The sequence below is a fragment of the Lactuca serriola genome, chromosome 1 (genome assembly GCF_051521515.1).
Source record: "Lactuca serriola cultivar US96UC23 chromosome 1, Lser_US96UC23_V15, whole genome shotgun sequence".
In the NCBI taxonomy this organism is placed as follows: Eukaryota; Viridiplantae; Streptophyta; class Magnoliopsida; order Asterales; family Asteraceae; genus Lactuca; species Lactuca serriola.
In genome coordinates, this window is record NC_136408.1 from 74,552,777 (window position 1) to 74,572,671 (window position 19,895).

The 19,895-nt window shown below is 35.6% G+C and overlaps 2 protein-coding genes across 2 annotated transcripts; both read left to right on the forward strand.

Moving 5' to 3' along the window:
* The first annotated feature begins 12,578 nt into the window (after positions 1-12,578).
* Positions 12,579-17,132, forward strand: LOC145092488 (casein kinase 1-like protein HD16). Its single transcript, XM_079030432.1, has 15 exons — positions 12,579-12,905; positions 13,561-14,226; positions 14,340-14,409; positions 14,490-14,545; positions 14,649-14,720; positions 14,808-14,902; positions 15,028-15,094; positions 15,177-15,306; positions 15,391-15,609; positions 15,727-15,857; positions 15,926-16,100; positions 16,210-16,300; positions 16,384-16,541; positions 16,622-16,810; positions 16,878-17,132. Exons 2-15 carry the CDS (start codon positions 13,625-13,627, stop codon positions 16,935-16,937), a joined length of 2,115 nt encoding a protein of 704 aa, XP_078886558.1. The 5' UTR covers positions 12,579-12,905; positions 13,561-13,624; the 3' UTR covers positions 16,938-17,132.
* Positions 17,133-18,279: 1,147 nt separating this feature from the next.
* On the forward strand, positions 18,280-19,010 carry LOC145092496 (norbelladine synthase-like). The gene is made up of 2 exons (XM_079030439.1): positions 18,280-18,500; positions 18,577-19,010. Exons 1-2 carry the CDS (start codon positions 18,329-18,331, stop codon positions 18,867-18,869), a joined length of 465 nt encoding a protein of 154 aa, XP_078886565.1. The 5' UTR covers positions 18,280-18,328; the 3' UTR covers positions 18,870-19,010.
* Positions 19,011-19,895: the final 885 nt, after the last annotated feature.

Genomic DNA, 19,895 nt, shown 5'->3' on the forward strand with positions numbered 1-19,895 from the left:
TAAATAAAACAAGTAATAGAAATGGGGTTTTCTCTAGTCTTGCAAGACTATAAAATTAAACAATTAACTAAAACTTAAACTAAGAAACTAAGAGCTAAGAAAATAAAAATTAACTAAATTCAATAATTAAGGAGACTTCTGTTTAGGTTCGAATCATTTATTCCTATGGTTGATTTTATGACAAGTGCAATGGATTAATTGACATTGGCTACCGATTAGTGTGATTAGGTTCACCTTCGCTATTACTAATCCTTAGAAAACAAATTAATTCAAGCAGTGATCAGTTGATTAAATCAATGAGTTTCCTAGTTTATTGATTCGGGTTAAATAAGACTTGTAATTAGTTGATCAAATTACTAATTCAATTAACCTCTTGTTGATGGTTTGTCACACAAGCTCACACATTAATTTACCCACTTTCTAGTTAATCCGAGTTTCACGTTTGCTAATCCTAGGCACATAACTATGTTTTCACATAAATCACATGAGGTAAGCAATTAAAAGATGTTCATGCAGCTTAATTACTTGATAATTAACATAAAAAAGTTATGGTTAATGCATAAGGTTCTTTAACAAGCTAAATAAAACAAAGTTCACCAAATTAAATTAATCCAACCACAAAATCAAACCATAATCACAAAATCATCTATCCTAAACAGAAGGTATGAGTTTTAACTCATGGTTACAGCAGAAACAAGCTCAAAAACGAAATAAATTGGTAAAAACATAGTTCAAACAAGAGATTAGGTAAAGAGTAAACTTGATTTTTCCTTGATTCTCCTTAAAATTGAATGTAGGGTTGATTCCTTATCTTCGCACACTCCAACAACAACTTTAGTCGACAATTGGCCTCTAAGGGTTCATCTATATGCTAGGGTATCGGACAGGAATGCCCTTTATATCGATTTTCACAAAACAGAGGTGACTCGTCGAGTCCAGTGACCCACTCGGCGAGTCCGTCACTTAAAACTCGTGTACGGCAAGTCAGCGTCCAGAATCGTGAAAGTTCGACGTGACTCGTCGAGTTGAGGCCCAACTCGTCAAGTCTGTTTGGAATCAGCATTTTCTCAAAACACGAAAGTCTCCTGAAATTGTGTCTAGTTTTCAGAACATTTTGAATCTCGTCAATCGGAGTTAGGGTTCATGAGATATGGCCAAAACACTAACGAGGGGTCAAGTTGTCCAGCAACATCCTTCTTTCTTCAAAATCCAAGATCCAAGCCTCCAATCGCTAGTTCCGCTTCCTTTTCCATCCGAGCATGTCATTGTTGCTGAAAAATAAAATTCTAAACTAATTAAGCACCTTTTGTTCATTAAATGAGACAAAAACAACATAAAGTATTAAGACAATGCATGAATTTTATAACTACATATTCCCATATCAGTCCCAAACTCACAATCTAAAAGGCCCAAAACCAAATAATCATACAAAGCCCACTTATGGCCTAATTTTCCAAATTGGGACCAAACCATCTCATGGGCCTTACCCTAAAGCCCAATAATTTTTCCTAGTCCAAAACACATGTTCTCAGTTTGCCCAACAAGTAACTAAGCCAAGAAGAACGGCCCAACCTTGAAGCCCAAAATGAAAAACCCATCTAACTGAGTATGTGGGGCGTACTCAGTTATACGCTAAGTGTACATGCTAAATGGCTTGTACGCCATGCGTACAGACTTGTATGCCCAACGTACACACCTATTAAGCCAAAACCCACATTAAGCACTTAATGCTTAAGATCAGAAGTCCAAACCACAGATCTAAGTACTCATAAGCGTCTATAACCATAAAGTCATTGGCTTGGTGACTTTGCATGCTCCATAAAGACCCAAATTCAAAATATAATATGCTACTTTCATTAAATGGACATACACTCTTGCATGGATGAATCTAAACCCTAAAGGTGCTAACTTTATGAATCTAGAACCTTAGAAACACCAAGAGTGGCAGCAACTCATAGCTCCTGGAGTGGTATCAAACCACTAGATCTCATTCTTAAGGCCAAAAAGGGACCAAAACTCATATATAATAGATCTAATCCATAAATGAACAAGTTCATAGCTTTATAACTCAAACAAGCTGGAAATGAAGCAAATAATCAAGATCCACAAGCTCTTTATTGGTCCACCACCTTGCACCAAGCTTCTACTTCTTGAATATTGACTAAAGCACACTATAATAGACACGATGAGCTCAAAACACAAAGAGAGGCTTAGGGTTTCGAATACGAGGCTAAAGGGTCATAGGAAACTAAGAAACAAGGGTTTTATAAACCATAGGTGTAACGCCCCGATTCTCAGGTATTGATTTAAATAAGAATTGCTTTGAGTCCTACTCGACGAGCTGGTTGCCCTACTCGTCGAGTAGCAGCAGGGTGGGATCGCGTGTTTAGTGACCTACTCGCTGAGTCCATGAAGGGACTCGACGAGTAGGAACTGGCAGATGAAACCCTAAATCCCAGGGTTTTGCACCCTATTTAAGGAGGCTTAAGCCTCCTTTGGCCTCTTTACAGTTCTTGAGAGCTCTTAAGAAACCCTAATTCATGTGGTGCCTTATTGTGTGTGTATTAAGCTTGGGAGGAAGATCTTTAGAGAGAAGGAACTTGGAAGGCAAGGGAATTGGAGCAAGGAAAGTGTGGGAATCAGAATCTACCTCAGTTAGCATCTTCTAGAGGTATCAAGTCGCCACCTTTACTTCTTTCCCTTCTAGATATCTTTTTGGTTGAGTTTTGGGGCTTTTATGGATCTTTGAGTTGATAAGGTGGACTATGGGCTAGATCTGAAGTTGTAACTTTAGATCTGGACCCTTCTTAAGTCCTGGAGTCATAAAGTTTCTAGTTTGGACGTGAATGAAACCTTCCTTGGGCAGGAAACCCCATTGTGGGCTTGATTGGACATTTGGAGCCTTTATAGCTATGCATTCATGAAAAGTTTGCAACTTTACGTGAAAAGCATGCCTTAGAAGCTTGGATATGTAGTTTGGAGCCGCTGCATGACTCAAATGGGTTTGTATGGCAAAAGGACGGAAGGGACTCGGCGAGTCGCATTGTCGACTCGATGAGCCATATGAAGATAAGCATGAACTCGACGAGTTGGAAGAACAACTCGGCGAGTCCGTCGAAGATTTCCATAGACTCGATGAGTTGTATGAACAACTCGGTGAGTCAGATAAGATTTCCCCAAGTTATGTATGCGTGCGTATCCATCGAGTTGCATGAAGGAAACTCGACAAGTGACCGTAGAGTTTCGATCGTAGACCGAAGGAACTCGACGAGTCACCCCGGTGACTCGGCGAGTGGGCAAGTACTTCAAGGAACTCGGCGAGTAGCCAAGGGTACTCGGCGAGTTAGGGTCAACATGGACAGTTGACCTTGGTTGAGGACTTTGACTTTGACCAGGGGTTGACTAGTTGGCTTATGGAGTACCATGTAAGGTTAAGGACTTATGGGTATATCCGTATTATGGTAATAGGTGGTGGAGTCTTTGGCAAGTGATCCGAGAGTTAAAGTTTATCTACCGAGTCGACATCTGCAATGTGAGTTATCCTCACTATATCAAAAAGGGTCTAAGGCACCAAGGCCGACCCTTTAGTTGTTATGGTTATGATATGATATATGCGGTTATGATCTGATAGATCAGAACCAGGATAGACAGTATGTTATGCTTTTATGATCCTTAGGGATTGGTGTGTTAGCGGCCTACTAGGTCGGTGCTCTAGTTATGAGAGATTGCTATGATTGATAATCAGTGAGATAGATATGTTTGATGTCTGTATATGCCAGTATATGTTAGTTACGCACACATGATTATTTGCTCGTTGGTTGGGTTGAGGCGGTCCTGCTTTGTGCTGAAGGCCAACATACACTATGAGCGGTTCGGGGAGACTGTAGGCCCACATGGCGATCCAGTCATGCCGAAGGCTCGGTATAGATTCAATTAGACTGTAGGCCATGTAGGGCAGTCCATTCAGGCTGATGGCCCAGTATGCATGTTGATTGATTGATTATTACCGATATGGTATTATCAGTGTGGTATTGGTATTTTGGGGGTAGCTCACTAAGCCCTCGGGCTTACAGTTTTCAGTTATTTTTTCAGATACTTCAGGGGATCATGGCAAGGCGAAGGCGTGACCATACCACTCCTCATCCTTATGATCTGGCTTTTGGGACACTCTGATTGAATAATGATTTGAAAACATTTTCTGTAAACAATACTATTAGGTTTTGTTTATGATTGAAAATTTTTAAATTTGACGCAAAAATTTATGGATGTTATAATAGGGTGATTATATGTAACGATTATGTTTCTAGGCTAAGCATTAGGATGATGATGTAATATTTGGGGTCAACAGTTGTAACCTACTTTGACGTAATAAAGAGGATTTATTTGAATATTATTTGAATTATATGATTTTATGTGCATTGTACTTATCTATAAGATATAACAAGTTAAGAATACAAATAAGCATCAAAAAATAAAATAATAGATAGACCCAATATCTATGAAGAAAGTTGTAGTGGTCGTGACAAGGATTCCGGAGATAAAAAAACGCCAATATCCGACTTATAACGAAGAAGTTACGACCTAAGGAAGATTCGCGACAAAACCGGCACGGCGATATGTGACGTAAAAAGTGAGTTTATGATCAAGTACGTTTTATCCTTAACAATCTAAAAGAAAGTCGTAGTATACGTTAAACCGAGAGCGTGCATAAAAAGAATGTCCAAATCTGACTTCGTATGAGGAAGTTATGATTTTTCTAATATTGGACATAACAGTATGCAGCCCGGAATTCGAATTTTAGATCGACTGATTTTTAGCCGACACAACCTAAACGAGAATCGAAGATCTTGTTAATAAGATATCAACGGTAAAAATACATACGAAAATGGACATCGGATGACAAAGTTATGAATTTTTAACGGACTTTACATATATATGCCTATTAAAATATAACTTTAAAAATAAAGACAAAATTAGCTGACGGAGTCTAAACAAAAGTTGTAGAGTACGTCTCCACCTATGCGTGGATATAAAAAACGTAAAAATGGAGCTCGTATGCAAAAGATGCAGAATTTAGAAGTTGGAAGAGGTTGTTGTGAGGGTGAGTACGCCCTGCGTAGATGAAGCTTACGCCATGCGGTTTGGTAATACTTGGATTTGAAACGTCCACGTCGCCCCGTACGAAGGTTGACATCTGGACCTACTACGCGCAACGTAACCTCGTACGCCATGCGTACCGAAGTACGCCCAATGTACCTCCGAGGGTACGCCCAGCGTAACCGAGGAGTCCGGCCTATAAAAGGTGTACGAGGGCTGCCACATTTCTTCACACCATAACCCTTCTCTCCCTCTGTAACTTCTCTCTAAACCTCCCCTAACCTCTAGTACTTCCCGAGTGCTAAGAGACGAGTCTTGGAGTGCCATAAGGTTCCAATTGTAATGGTTTTACATGCATATATTAAGTGTATTTCCATAACATCTTCATGATTTGAAAATAGAAAATAAACCAATAGCAATGTACATTACCTATAGCTTTTGAGTTTCATTATCATTCTAACTTTGACTGTTTGCTTGCCTCTTACGTTGCTGAATTTCAATCCTTTCCTCTGCTGTAATCCTCCTTTTCTTTTTTGGCCTGCCTATAGCTTTGTTGTGTGGTGGAGGGACATGAGTTGTTCGGCAGTCACTTTTAGGCCACATGGCTATACCTTTGATAGGATCCACCTTGAAGGAGTACACCTATTTCCATGTATCAGGCCAATACACCTTATGCACATATGTATATAGTTCTCCCAACTTTTCAACATTGTCTGCCATTTCATTTAGGGTTGCAATTGCATGCTTGCAAGGAATTCCAGTAAGCTCCCACTTTCTACAACTACACTCTCTTTTCTCCATGTCCACCACATGTTGATCATTCCATGGACCTTTAACCTAATACTTTTGTCCCCCATTCCATCGTGCATGATACTTACTAGCAAGTGTTGTGTTTGCTTCCAAAATCCTAGTACTAGTTGGAGTTAGTGGACCTTGACACTTGTTTAACACCTTCATCACATTGCATACTATCTTCATAAGGTACTCTCTGATAAACTCCAAACAACTGATAATGGGTTTGTCTCTCCCTTTCACAAGTTTGCTATTAAACACTTCACAAAGGCTATTCAATAACATATCTGAAATTGCCCTTCCTAGTAGTTCATTAACAAAATAAAAGTTAGTGTATATCTATACTATAATGAAAAGTAAGACAACAAATTGAGAAAATACCTAAAAATGACTTATAGCCCAATGATGTGGACTTGTGGAGAGATTTTCAAGAGCCACTGATATGCTTCTATGTCAATATTCCTTATCTTCACCATTACATCTTTAAACTCTGGTATGGTGGTGGTTGTAGCCCCCCTCCAAAAATAATCCTTGTACTATGTAGTCTTAAATAACTTCCTCATGTTCTGGTATATGTGTCTAATACAAAACCTGTGTTTTGCATTAGGAAACAACTGTTATATGGCTGGTAGAAGACCATGTTTTCACCAAAACAAAATAAGTAATTAGCATTAGACTGTAATGAAACCTAATATGCGATATTATATGTAACTATAGTACCTTCTGTCTATCGTTGATAAAGGTGAAGTTGGAATTTGAATACAAGTCAGTATATTCTCCAAGACACTGAATAAACCATTTCCAACTTGACGTGTTTTCACTTTCAACAACAACATATGCCAATGGGTAGGTTCCATTGTTGGAATCAACACCAATTGCACTTAGTATTTGACCTGGGAAAGGTCCCTTCATGAAGGCTCCATCTAAGCCTAAAAATTCTCCCAGCCATGCCTTAAATCCTTTCTTTAAAGGCCCTAAACACACATATATCCTTTTGAATTTCCGGGTTGGGGATGAAACCACAGGTTCAGAAAACACATCAATCTTTATAGTTGTACCTTCATTTATCTTTTATAACTCTAGTACATACTCTCTCAAAGCTGCATATTGCTTTACGTAATCTCCTGCAACATTTTTGGTGGCTAATGCTTTTTCCCTAAATGCTTTCTCTTCTGAAATACTAACCCCATATGTCTTTTGGAGTTGCTCTTGTAGGGCATGAACAGACAGGCCAGGATTAGCTTCAATATGATCCATAATTTGTTTGGCAAGAAATGTTGCTATGCAAGATCTGATTTTTCGTGTTTGGAGGCAGATGTGTTTCTAATTATATGTCTTAAAACCAATAGTCTTATTCACTCAACCTAGATTCATGAAGTTTCCAAGTGCATTTAACTTTATCAGAGTTTACATCTTTACCCTTTACCTTTTTCCCAGAGGTAGGTCCACCTACCCCACTTGCATTTACAACTACAGTTCCATCACAAACAACTGTTAATCTACTCTTGTCATTTTTTTGTGAATGAGATATTCCTCCTTGTCTCTAAAGCATGCAGGTCGACTTTATCTTTCAATTATTTCTTGGATTTATATTTCTGCCCAATATGAAAGCTACCTTGTACACCTCACCAACAAAACATAATGTTTTTTCCCTAACTCTTTGATCATTTCCCTTCTTTTCCTGTTGTCCCCTAAGTCATCACTAAGTGAATCCCACTCACCATTATTAATTACCTCCAAATCCTCTTCTTGACCGCTCTCTTCCTTTCTTTGACCACCCAAACTTTGACATCCATTGAACTCTGCTTCTGTATCAATATTTGTCACACCTCCAAACCGGGACGACGGAAACGTTCGGGGACGGATGACTTCATGTGGTAACGTAACAAATGAATACATAGTAAAGAAAGCAATACAACCATCATATATATAATTGAAAGTTTACATTGTTAAAAGGTAAATGTTCAAAACCAATTACAATATGATGCCAAAATATGAATTTAAACTGGCTCCGCAGCGTCCCTTCTTTAAAAGCTGTTTGTTACCTGTAATTACTGAATCCCTGGGACATACAAGTAGTTTTGAAAGAGTAGATCAGCATTTAAGCTGGTGAGTTTCATAAGTATTAAATGACAACGGTTGTATGAAATGAAATGTTTCGTTTTTGTTTGTTTGTTCCTAGAAAATCCCATATTTTCTACTAGCATAAATGTAGCCTTCTATCAAGACCAATGTTTGTTTCTAGAAAATGTATGTACGTATAAAATTTCCAATACGTCTGCAAAACCCCGTAAATCAATGTGTTTTTAATACTCCATGTGAGTTTTATAACCATGATATTGACTAGAAATGCCTATACACAACGTTCTTCAGGCGTTGGAATGTTCTGACGTTTGTCACCCCAAATGGTGTACTGTAGCTAACAGTAAGGGTGCGGGGTTGTCAAGCCCGTATAGATCTATACACAAACACCATGTTCCCTCTCCAATGGATTCTGGTATATAATACAGGACTTGAAATGTGTACTCGTACGTACGTGAAGTTAATGTCTCACAAAACTTAGTATAAAAACAGATTTACGTGTGAAAATGTTTGTATAAATGATCATCCCCTAAGACTGGGATAGCTATGAAAAACGATGTGAAATCTTTAAATATGCATTTGACAATATTTTACCCTTTGCTCAACATGATACAAATGGATTAGAGTTTTGTAAACTATATATGTATATTTTTGATGTAGAAGACAAGTTTGTAAACAAAACATATATATGCAAATGGTTATATATATGTATAAATTTTAAAAGATGATTTGATATGTTTCGTAATTGTTGTTCATATTCTTACGTTTTTATTAGAAACTCTGCATGAAATAATCCTTAAGTTTGATACTAAGACCTTTTTGTACTTATCACTTTTGTAAAAATTGTAATTAAACATATTTAAATGATTGTGTTTTTAACTTCCTTAATGTATAAACATTGCTCAAAAATGTTAGAAGGTGTTAATAAATCTATAAACCACTTTTGACAGTTTTACCCTTTACTGTCCCTGTTTTTAGAAAACTCATAGAAAAATCATCTTAAGTCAAAAACTGAATCCGTCACCTCTGAGAGTTTATAAAATGAGTCTACTTTGTTCCTCATTTTTATTATGATTTTTAGTGGTCTCAAACTAGTGTGAAAATGAGCATATTCATAGACTGGTCCGAAATCACTCTTGAAATGACAGGCAGTTTTATAAAAATCGCCATAAATTGTAGAAAAATCATATGAACGCATGCGAGTAGTCCTTAGAAAGGTATAAACTTGAAATATTTTCATATTGTACAGTTTTGAAAGATATTAAGTTTAAGATGGTCAAAACAGTCCGTGAACAAGACTCAACTTTTCTGTAGAAAGCTGTCATTTAAATTTAAGTTATGTTTAGTGTTCTAACTTGTATTCCCCCCCCCCCCCCCTTAAAACTTGAAGAAAACATGAAAATGTAGGGGTATGAACTCACCTTATGTGAATACTTGAAGAATGGAAGGTTGAAGATGAAGAACTTTTGGGTGTTGGTTTGATGCTCCAAAACAGCCACTGTTTTGGCTATGTTGCTGTCACGAAAACTTTACAGCAAAAAAGTAAGAAAAAGGGTAGTTTACCCACTATTTTGAATCTATAATTTTGAGTAGCATATCAACTAACTTCCAGGGGTATTTTGTGGTAAAAATATCAAGCAAAAGGATGGTGTAGATGGGTGAAATGGTGGCTGAAACACAAAAGGGACAGCAACCCTTTAGTTCATGGTTTTGATGGGTTTGGAAGGAAGTTCTTGTGGCTAAAAATGAGATGAAGGTTGAGAGTAATTCCTTGGAGTATTGGCTGGTGAATTGAGGGTAAAATGAAGAGGAAATTTCGTGATTATGAAGGAGGAAAGGGTGGAAGAGGATAAGGGGACAAAACCTAGACTAGCTTGTGATGTGATGTAAGTTTAAGTGATGTGATCTTGTCTAGCCACTTGCTTGGGTGGTTGCTTAGAGATTGGGTTACTTAACTAACTAACTACTAGTTATTTAGTTAGTTAGGAGTTCTAGTTAAGGAGAGGGAATGTATTAATCTCGAAAACTAGAAGAGGGATTAAGAAGCATTCTTAGTAAAATGTCTTAAGTGATTAAGCACTTATTAGTTAAGTTGGCACTTATCTCCACCAATTATCTTAACTTAATTGATTTAGACATCATAAAACTTACATGGAATCACTTTAAGTCATGACCCACAACTAGTCATTCACTAGATAATAATACATATATACAAATACATACATGTATACTTAGTATAAAATAACAATGTAGTTTTTGTGTATTTGAACTTTAATGTTTATGTTTTATTCTTTTTATTCAAAAACACTTAAATACATTCTAATTATACCTTACAATAATTCATTTTATATTTTAATTTATTTAAATATAAAATTTATTGACCAATGTATAATTTTGTGACATTTAACCGGTTAACCATATCGTTAAACACGTTTTGTCACTTTGGTTCGTATATTTGTTAAATTTAGATCCTCCATAACTATTAAGCACACGTTTTACATAGAACCTAACTTAATTATCAACTAGATACATGTTGATACAAAAATTAAGTTTGTTGCGTTCAAATGATGTTATATGCTAATTTTCACAAACCGGTGATGGTTCGTAGTCATACATCATAACGAAATTATCATTAGTTACTTGTTTTATATTTCACAAGAACTTATTTAAATAAAAGAGGTTAAATTCCTTCAACCATTCTTGATAAAATACTCATATTGCTTAATAATCAAAACATAGCATCGTACGATCGTTCCTATTTTTACCAATTGTTACAATATTTAGATTGAAATCCTCCATGTCAACTTCAACATCTTCAATTAGGTTGTACTCATCAATCATAAAGTCACTATCTTCATTTTCACTGTTTTGATTCTCAAACTCAATGTCATCAGGCTCCTCTTGTCTCCACTTATCATTGAAAGGAATATTATCTTGGCCTTCAAACCCATTAAGTGGGATGCTATCTTGGTATTCAAAACCTTTAAAAGGTTGAAAGTTTGTCATTAACTTATCATCTATGTTGATGTTAGTTGAAAATTCATTGACTCCTTGAGGATCATTATCCATGACAACTCTATACCCCTCATCTATAAATCCTTCCACACCCTTACCATTAGATTTGTTCATGTCAAGTCTTCATTTATATCAATCTCTTTGTTTAACTCTTTTTTTTTGCATCAACTACAACAAATTCAGGATGTATTGGTTCAACACCCTTATCTTTATCAACTTCACCACTTGCCATTGTTTTTTCACCACCTTCCCAATCCAGGTTAAGTTTTCTACTACAAGACGATGCCCCTTTACTATGTTTCCAACCTTTAGACCTACTAAATTTAGGTGTTTCTGATTTGTATAAGGTTAATGCTAACCCTAAATCACCCTCACCAACATCAATTTGGATTGGAGTTACCAATTTATGAGCAACTACAGGTGATGAGGGTCTAGGATGATCCTGACTGTCCATGTCTTCTATTATAACCCTTTTTGGACCATTTGGGGACATAAAATATGTAAGCAAGTTCGTTTGACCATGATATGTGTACACTTTAATCATTTTGTTATGGGTAACATACTATGAGAGATTACGCACATCATCATCATTACTTAATGCTCGTAGTCCAAAGTCAAATCCTTCATTAGGCAATCGAAAATGGTAATACATGATTTCAGTACCATCATACCCTAATTCTCTCATCATCAAGTCTAGTTTATGCACATAAAATTCATCAATGTCGACAACATCAAAGTACCTTACTTGCCCATTAATATACCTGATATTTGGAAACTTTGTGAAACTCCCTCCGTGATGAAGTTCAATAGAGAATATGTTGGGGTAACCATCTTCAAAACAGAAAGAGACGATTGTTAGAGTTTTTCAAAGTTTGAAACTTGATCATCAAATACAGAGTTTTTCAAAGTTTTTTCAAAGTTTGAATCTTACCATAAACTTCTTAAACGTTAGCATTCTCTCCAACATTTCTAAGTCCCCACATTTTCAAAAGCATGAAGGAAAATCGATTCTCACACAATGGTTAGCGTTTTTGCGACTTGATTGATAAATGAGGTATGGGAGAAGATCAAGGAGTGAAGTACAGTCCGCAATCTTATTAATTGAAGTGGCGACAACGGAGGCTGAGAAGCAAAATGACCAAAATGCCCTCACATGGAGGGCATGTGATGGCCCTAACGGCTCCGAACAAATGGACTAAGACAGAATGGACTAAAAACCCATAAACTTTGATTTTGGACCTTCGGTGCAAGCTGAAAACTTTTAGGACCTCATCCAAATGTTTTTGCAAACCACAAGGATCAAATTTACAATTTTGTCTATTTTTTTCAAATAGCCTAAATTTTTTTATGTTTAAAATATCCTTTTAAAATGGATTTTATCGCACTAAAGAAAAGAAAATCTAATATTATTTTTTGTGGAGGAAAAAAACAATATTTGAGCATTCACAAGGCCACATGTGTTGCATGCCTCATGTTCTCCACTTTTCTATGGCAGTTTCATGAAAATATTCAAATAAAAATAATAAAAAATTATCTAGAGAGAGAAGGACACAGTGAGTGTAAATATATATACAAAAAAAATGTACGTACATATATGAGAGAGAAACACACCGATAGCCGCAAGAATCACAAGAGTACATCGCAATTTTTACGTGCTTCATCTCGAATCTCTCTTACCTAAATTTATCATCAGTTTCCCTTCCCTTCGTTCATAAAAATCCCTAAATTGATCAATCAGTTTTTCTACTTTTGTTGCAGAAGGTTTTGATTTTTTTGGAATTTGTTTAGATAAGGTGGAGGAACAGGTTAACTCGAAAGATCTGACAGCCGATCGACTCGTAAAATTAGGTTTTCCTGTGCCGAATGTGCGGATTGATCAAGCATTTCTCGCCGATCGACTTGATTTTGCGGTTCCTGAGGTACGATCTGCCTGCGGTTTTCTTTGAGTCTTCTTTTGGTGTCTGTTGTCTACGTCGTTTAATCCAATTTAACACTCGGATAATGCTTCAGAGTTTAGATGCCGTTTGATTATCGAATGAGCTCGGTTTATTGAGTTATTTGTCTTCAGACTGTCTGATTTTGTTTTTCACATAGATGCCGCATCATCTTTTTGTCCGATTTTGAGTTATTGATTCTTCTATTCCACTGTTTTGGTCCAGAAATTGTTTTGCGTCCTCAAAGTAAATTTATTTTTTACTCCCTGTGTACTTTTACTCCTGACAAAGAAAGTTGTGCAAGTTTTAATTTTGTTGATTTGAAATGTGATAGATGTGTTTATTGTATGCTGTTGATTACCATCGCTTTGGAGTAGATTTTCTGTCTCCAAACGAATCAAAACCTTAAAGCATAGAGTGCAGAAATCAGAATCTTCTATATTTATCAACTTGTTATTTTTGCTAAAATTAGTATTATATTATTTTTGACATGTTTTGCTTTCTAAGTAAGCAACTTTTCACTCATACTTCCAAATTTCCATTCCTATTGTACCCTAAAGATGACATATTTCAATGAATTAGGCACAAAATTGATAACTCCACCATTGTTACACGTTATAATCCGTTTCTTCTTGTGTAGTTAATCAGAGGCTTGAAGGTGCTGCTTAGGGGAAATGAGCTGGATATAATTTGCATGGGTGACGATGCCACAACTTCGTAGTGGAGCACGTAGATCAAAACGGATTGGAGATATTCAACCTGTTGATCAAGCTGAAGACATTGTTGCTCCCATTCAAAACAGAACAAGAAGAAAAACTGGTGGTGGAAGAGGAAGAGGTGGAAATGCTGCAGGTGTAGCAAAAGGGCCTTCAGCAGCAATCCCTGTTGTGAGGCCAACTGGTAGAGGCAGAGGCATTAGGTTAATTGATTTAGACCCTGAGCCACATTGTGAGATTCTTCCTAATCATAACAAAGCTGCTGCTGGTGTTGGTGTTGGTGTTAGAGCTGTAGAACCTGGTGTTGCAGATAAAGATATGGAGGGTGGAAGTGCTGATAAAATAATGGGAGTTGAAGAAGAAGGAAATGCAACTCCTGTTCCTGAAAGAGTACAGGTGGGAAATTCTCCTATGTATAAGACTGAAAGGAAGCTGGGAAAGGGTGGTTTTGGTCAGGTTTATGTTGGTAGAAGGGTGACAGGTGGCAGTGGTAGAACAGGTCCAGATGCAGTTGAAGTAGCATTGAAGTTTGAGCATCGTAATAGTAAAGGTTGCAACTATGGTCCTCCTTATGAGTGGCAAGTGTACAGGTATGCATCAAAGATCAAATATCAAAGATCAAACCCTAATTGTTAAGAACTTCGGTTATTATATAATATCTAATTATCTATGTTCTAATTTCTTGACCTTTTAATGCAAATAGCACATTGAATGGATGTTATGGGATTCCATGGGTTCACTACAAGGGTCGGCAAGGTGACTTTTACATTCTGGTAAGTTTTGACTTTTTTACCCCTGGATATATCTGTTGCTTCTTTATGGCATGGCATGAAAAAAATTGAATCTTTTTCAGGTCATGGACATGCTTGGACCAAGTCTTTGGGATGTTTGGAATTCTTTAGGCCAATCGTAAGACTTTCTTTGTGATCTTAATATCTTACATAAAAGTATAAAACACCCATTTATTCAATCAAATATTTTTTTCAAATCATTAATCATTTTCTTTTTTCAGAATGTCACCAAGTATGGCAGCTTGCATTGCTGTTGAGGCAATATCAATTCTTGAAAAGCTTCATGCAAAGGGGTAAGATAAGATTTGCTCACATTTTACCTTTTGAAGCATAGTTTTTATATGTTTTTTTAAAACCTAATTATCTCTCTTTTCTTAAAGGTTTGTTCATGGAGATGTGAAACCTGAAAACTTTCTACTTGGTCAACCTGGATCAGTTGATGAAAAGAAGCTATATCTTATCGATCTTGGCTTGGGTATGCTTTCTATAACAACAAAATAAGTCCCATAATTATATTCATTGAAGTTTCAACACATTTATATTGTTTCCTAATATTGAATTAAACTCGCATCATTAATTCATGAAATCTTATTCCTTCAGCTTCGAAATGGAAAGATTCATCATCTAATCAGCACGTTGAATACGATCAACGACCTGATATTTTCAGGTTTGTTTTTTTTATTTAAATATAATAATAACATATCTTTATTCAATTTCCATGCATGATTCGATTCTATATTTTATAACAGGGGAACAATAAGATACGCGAGTGTACATGCACATTTAGGTCGTACAGGTAGTAGAAGAGATGACCTAGAGTCACTTGCATACACATTAATATTTCTCATAAAAGGAAGGTTACCATGGCAAGGATACCAGGTCATTTCTCTTTTCTTTTTCTTTTTTATTATTAATCATCTTTTATCATATTAAAATGTTTATTTATTTTTTTAAATGTTACAGGGAGACAACAAAAGTTTCCTTGTCTGCAAGAAGAAAATGGCGACTTCACCTGAGCTCATGTGCTGTTTTTGTCCTGCACCTTTCAAACAATTCCTTGAAGCAGTTACAATTATGAAATTTGATGAGGAACCAAATTATGCTAAAATGATATCTTTCTTTGACACTCTTATCGAACCAGTTACATCATTAAGACCAATCAGAATTGATGGGGCCCTCAAGGTTTTCTTTCCTTATCATCTTAACTTTTCAAATTACCAAACCGACCCTTTTTTCAATCAAATCATACAAGTTTCAGACACTTATTTACTTTTTTGAATTTTTGATTTATTTTACTAGGTGGGACAAAAGCGAGGTAGATTGCTTATAAATTTAGAAGAAGATGAACAACCAAAAAAGAAAGTAAGATTAGGTAGTCCTGCTACACAATGGATATCAGTTTACAATGCACGTCGCCCCATGAAACAAAGGTAATTTATGTTTTTTTTTTGGTAATTTAACTTGCATTTAATAATTAATATTAATTAATTAATTACAGATATCATTACAATGTTGCGGATACAAGGCTTCGTCAGCATGTAGAAAAGGGAAATGAAGATGGTTTATACATAAGCTGTGTGGCTTCAGCTTCAAATCTTTGGGCTCTAATTATGGATGCAGGAACTGGTTTCTGTTCTCAAGTTTATGAATTATCATCCGTCTTTCTTCACAAGGTTTTATTTTATATTTTATTTTATTAATTAGTTTTCCGAATTTGGTAGTTAAATAAATAACTAACAAGGGTATTCTTTTATTTATTTATATATTTATACTACACTTCAGGATTGGATAATGGAACAGTGGGAAAAGAATTTTTATATCAGCTCCATTGCTGGTGCTGCAAATGGAAGCTCTTTGGTTGTTATGTCTAAAGGTTAGAGAAGGTTTATTTATTTGATTGTTTATACTTTATGTATAACTTTATATTATATTTATTAATTTTTGTATTTTTTTCAGGGACACCTTACACACAGCAGTCGTATAAAGTGAGCGAGTCGTTTCCATTCAAGTGGATAAGCAAAAAATGGAAAGAAGGTTTTCACGTGACTTCCATGACGACAGCTGGCAATCGGTGGGGTGTTGTGATGTCAAGAAACTCTGGATACTCCGAACAGGTATGAGTATGAGCATGAGTATGGGTGTTGATGTATAAGAAAACAAGCAAGAATTACGATTTTACCCTTGTTGATTGTAGGTGGTGGAGCTTGATTTTCTGTACCCGAGTGAAGGAATACACAGGAGATGGGAGAGTGGGTACAGGATAACATCTATGGCTGCTACAGCAGATCAAGCTGCTTTTATACTCAGCATTCCAAGACGCAAAATGATGGATGAGACTCAAGAAACTTTAAGAACATCTACATTTCCAAGCACTCATGTTAAGGTAATCTCAAATCAGGGAGCAAAAATGTGAAGAAAATGAAAATGATGTTTGTTTGTTGAATTTGCAGGAGAAATGGTCAAAGAATCTTTACATTGCATCGATATGTTATGGGCGAACGGTTTGCTGATTTTGATGTTGGAAGTGGAAGTGCAGGTGATTTTGGAATTGAAATGAATATTTTGTGGGTTGTTTTTGTTATATGATGAATGAGTAGGAAAGGACAAAGTGGAAATGTAAATCTGGGAAATGGAAAGAGAATGGATATTTTGAAAGGAAAAGAAAACATAGAAGAAGCAAGAGAAAACATATGCGTTTTTTTAAACCCCATCCGTAACATATGTGGTTTGTGGTAGAGTTAAGTATTGTACTCGTTAAGATTTATGCAAATGGGAAAATCCAAATCCCCCGGGTATTTATCATCTTTCTTGTACTTTTAGTTGAATAATTTTTTCGGCTTCGGTTTCGGTTTCGGTTAGAGTTAGGGTTTCCTTTTAGAGATAACCACCAAAATGATCACTTTTCATATATAAATTAATAAATATAGGGATGAGCAAAGGTCAAATGACATCAACCTCATGTTTTCAGGATTTTTCCAATGATGTTATACGATTTTTACAACACATCAGCTATTTATTTATTTTTTTTAAATGATTTTATACTATTTTTACAACACAACTATTGGATTTCTATCTAAAGTCATTTCTTTTTTGCTAAATGATTTGTTGACTTTTTGCGAGTCGAGCAGAGTTTTAATAATTTCAAACGAGTTTTTGACCAAATAGGTGTATTTAAAAAAATATTTATCAAATAGGAAATAGGTATAGTTTCAAACCTATTTACCAAAATAGCATAGTAGCTAAAATCTCATTTCTTCGTCACAATCTCAGCGTTCTAAACGTTAGATAGTGTTTGATATTTTGATGTATAACTTTGATAACCGAAGTTGGAATTAAGTATTACCAAAAGAAAATTCTTATTAGTTTATCATGGGATTGAATTGAAGGATTGTAAAGAAATAGTATTCCTTCTCTAGGTTCTTCCACAAGGGAAGTGTTCTATACTTGTTTCATATGAAAATGTATACATTTTTTTTAATTATATGATTTTTCATGATATCATAATTTTCCATAAGCTGTATTGTTACTTTCCGAAAAGAACCATCTCCTATTATAATCTTATTTTGAAATTTCAGAGTATTTCAAAGTATATATATAAATAATTCATTTGTAACCTTCAAACCAACCAGGAGAAATGAAATGATTGCGACTGTTTGTATCCTATACAGGAATTTAAGTGAAATTATATGAAGATTTTAAAAATTAAATAATACTAGGATTATGATAGTACAACTTTGCAAATATTGTGGTTGACAAATAGAAAAATATAACTCCTCAGGTTTTAGCTTACACCACACATGTCTTATCTTCTACATATCTACCTCGATGCCTTTTTACTTCTACATATACCAAACATATGAACCAAATGTGAACAATATTAAAATCTCATACTTCAAACACAATGTTCGGAACATTATCAAAAGAAGTTGAAGTGAAGGTACCCGCAGACAAAGCATGGGATCTCTACGGATCAATCAAACTCGGAGACATTGCCAAACAAATCCTCGATAACCTTGAGGTCGTTGAAGGAGATGGTGGCGTCGGTACCATAATCAAGATCACATTCAAGCCAGGTAGTTTCAACGGTTTTATCTGATAAAAAAAATAGTAAACTGTACCACTAACGGTTTTTATCTAGTATATGTGTAGGGTCAGAGATTTCATATTATAAAGAAAAGTACACGATGATTGATGATGAGAAGAAGGTGAGAGAAGCGGAGATTATTGAAGGAGGGCATTTGGATTTTGGATTCACACTTTATAGAGTCCGGATTGAGGTGAAGGATAATCTGAATGATGAGATGGGTTCTTCGTGTCTTGTGAAAACAACGATTGAGTATGAGGTTAAGGAAGAAGCTAAGGACAATGCGAAGCTTGCAACTATCGAGCCGTTTGTTGTTCTTATGAAGTTGGCTAATGAACATCTCTTGAGTTCTATTTAGTTCACAATGTTTTTGATATTGGATGTTTATGAATACTAATGGGTTTGTGTCTTTTTTATAAACTAAAAACAAAAATTAATGTATAATAAGAGATTAGGGTTTGATTCTTGAATAAAAGAAAGCTTGGGGTAGGGTTTTGTACATATATCCCAATGGGTTTGACCCTATGGCCTACGGTTACAAGCAACCTACAATAAAACTCAAAAAGGTGAGAGGAGTTGAAGCGAGAGTTTATAAAGTTTTTTCATTGTCAAAACAAATGTGAAGTTTCAAGGTCGATCGCAAACATCCCAACCATTCAGCTTATACACGATAGCCCTCCAACTATTCAACTACTCACATTTAGTCCTTTAGGTATTGACCTACACTTAATTAAGCTAAGTTTGAGATATCAAACCAGCACCAATGTTAAGATTACATAGGAATGAATCTTTCAATACATTGTGCAAATATAAATTCACTAAGATGGACAACTTTGAAAAAAACTTACAATCAAAATGAGAGGATCGATTTTGATAGAACCTTTTCATATGTTGCTAAACATGTTAGTCACAAGTGTTGCTTGTCTTTATATAAACTATAACTATGGAAGTTGTTTCATCTTTGCATAAATAATATTATTGTTGTGTTGTGTTCTTGATGGAGATGTTATATTATAAAGTTTTAAGAGTTATTAATGGGCTGAAGTAGGCTCCAAGGAAATGGAACTGAAATTCTCCTATTTCTTGATACAGTTTGGGGTTTAGTAACTAGAAAACGATTTATTTAGGGCGTGTTCGGCAAAACTAGCTGGTAGCGGTTAGTGGGTGGATTGTAGCTTGTAGCGTTTTGTTAAATGCTACGTAAAATAACATTTGGATTTGAACATTTTGTTTAAACCGAACGCTAAAAGCTTGTATTGCCAAACAAGGTTTTCTGTTCAAAATGAAATGTTTTGTCAAACGCTAGAAGCTCTCAAACGCTCCATGCCGAACACGCCTTAATACTTATAGTTTAAAATATAATATGTTTATAGAGTCCTGTAAG

Coding starts and splice junctions, on each gene's coding strand:
- LOC145092488 (XM_079030432.1), top strand. CDS start 13,625: ATGCCACAACTTCGTAGTGGAGCACGTAGATCAAAACGGATTGGAGAT. Junction 14,903..15,027: donor TCTTATCGATCTTGGCTTGG/GTATGCTTTCTA, acceptor TTATTCCTTCAG/CTTCGAAATGGAAAGATTCA. Junction 16,811..16,877: donor TTCCAAGCACTCATGTTAAG/GTAATCTCAAAT, acceptor TTGAATTTGCAG/GAGAAATGGTCAAAGAATCT.
- LOC145092496 (XM_079030439.1), top strand. CDS start 18,329: ATGTTCGGAACATTATCAAAAGAAGTTGAAGTGAAGGTACCCGCAGAC. Junction 18,501..18,576: donor CAAGATCACATTCAAGCCAG/GTAGTTTCAACG, acceptor GTATATGTGTAG/GGTCAGAGATTTCATATTAT.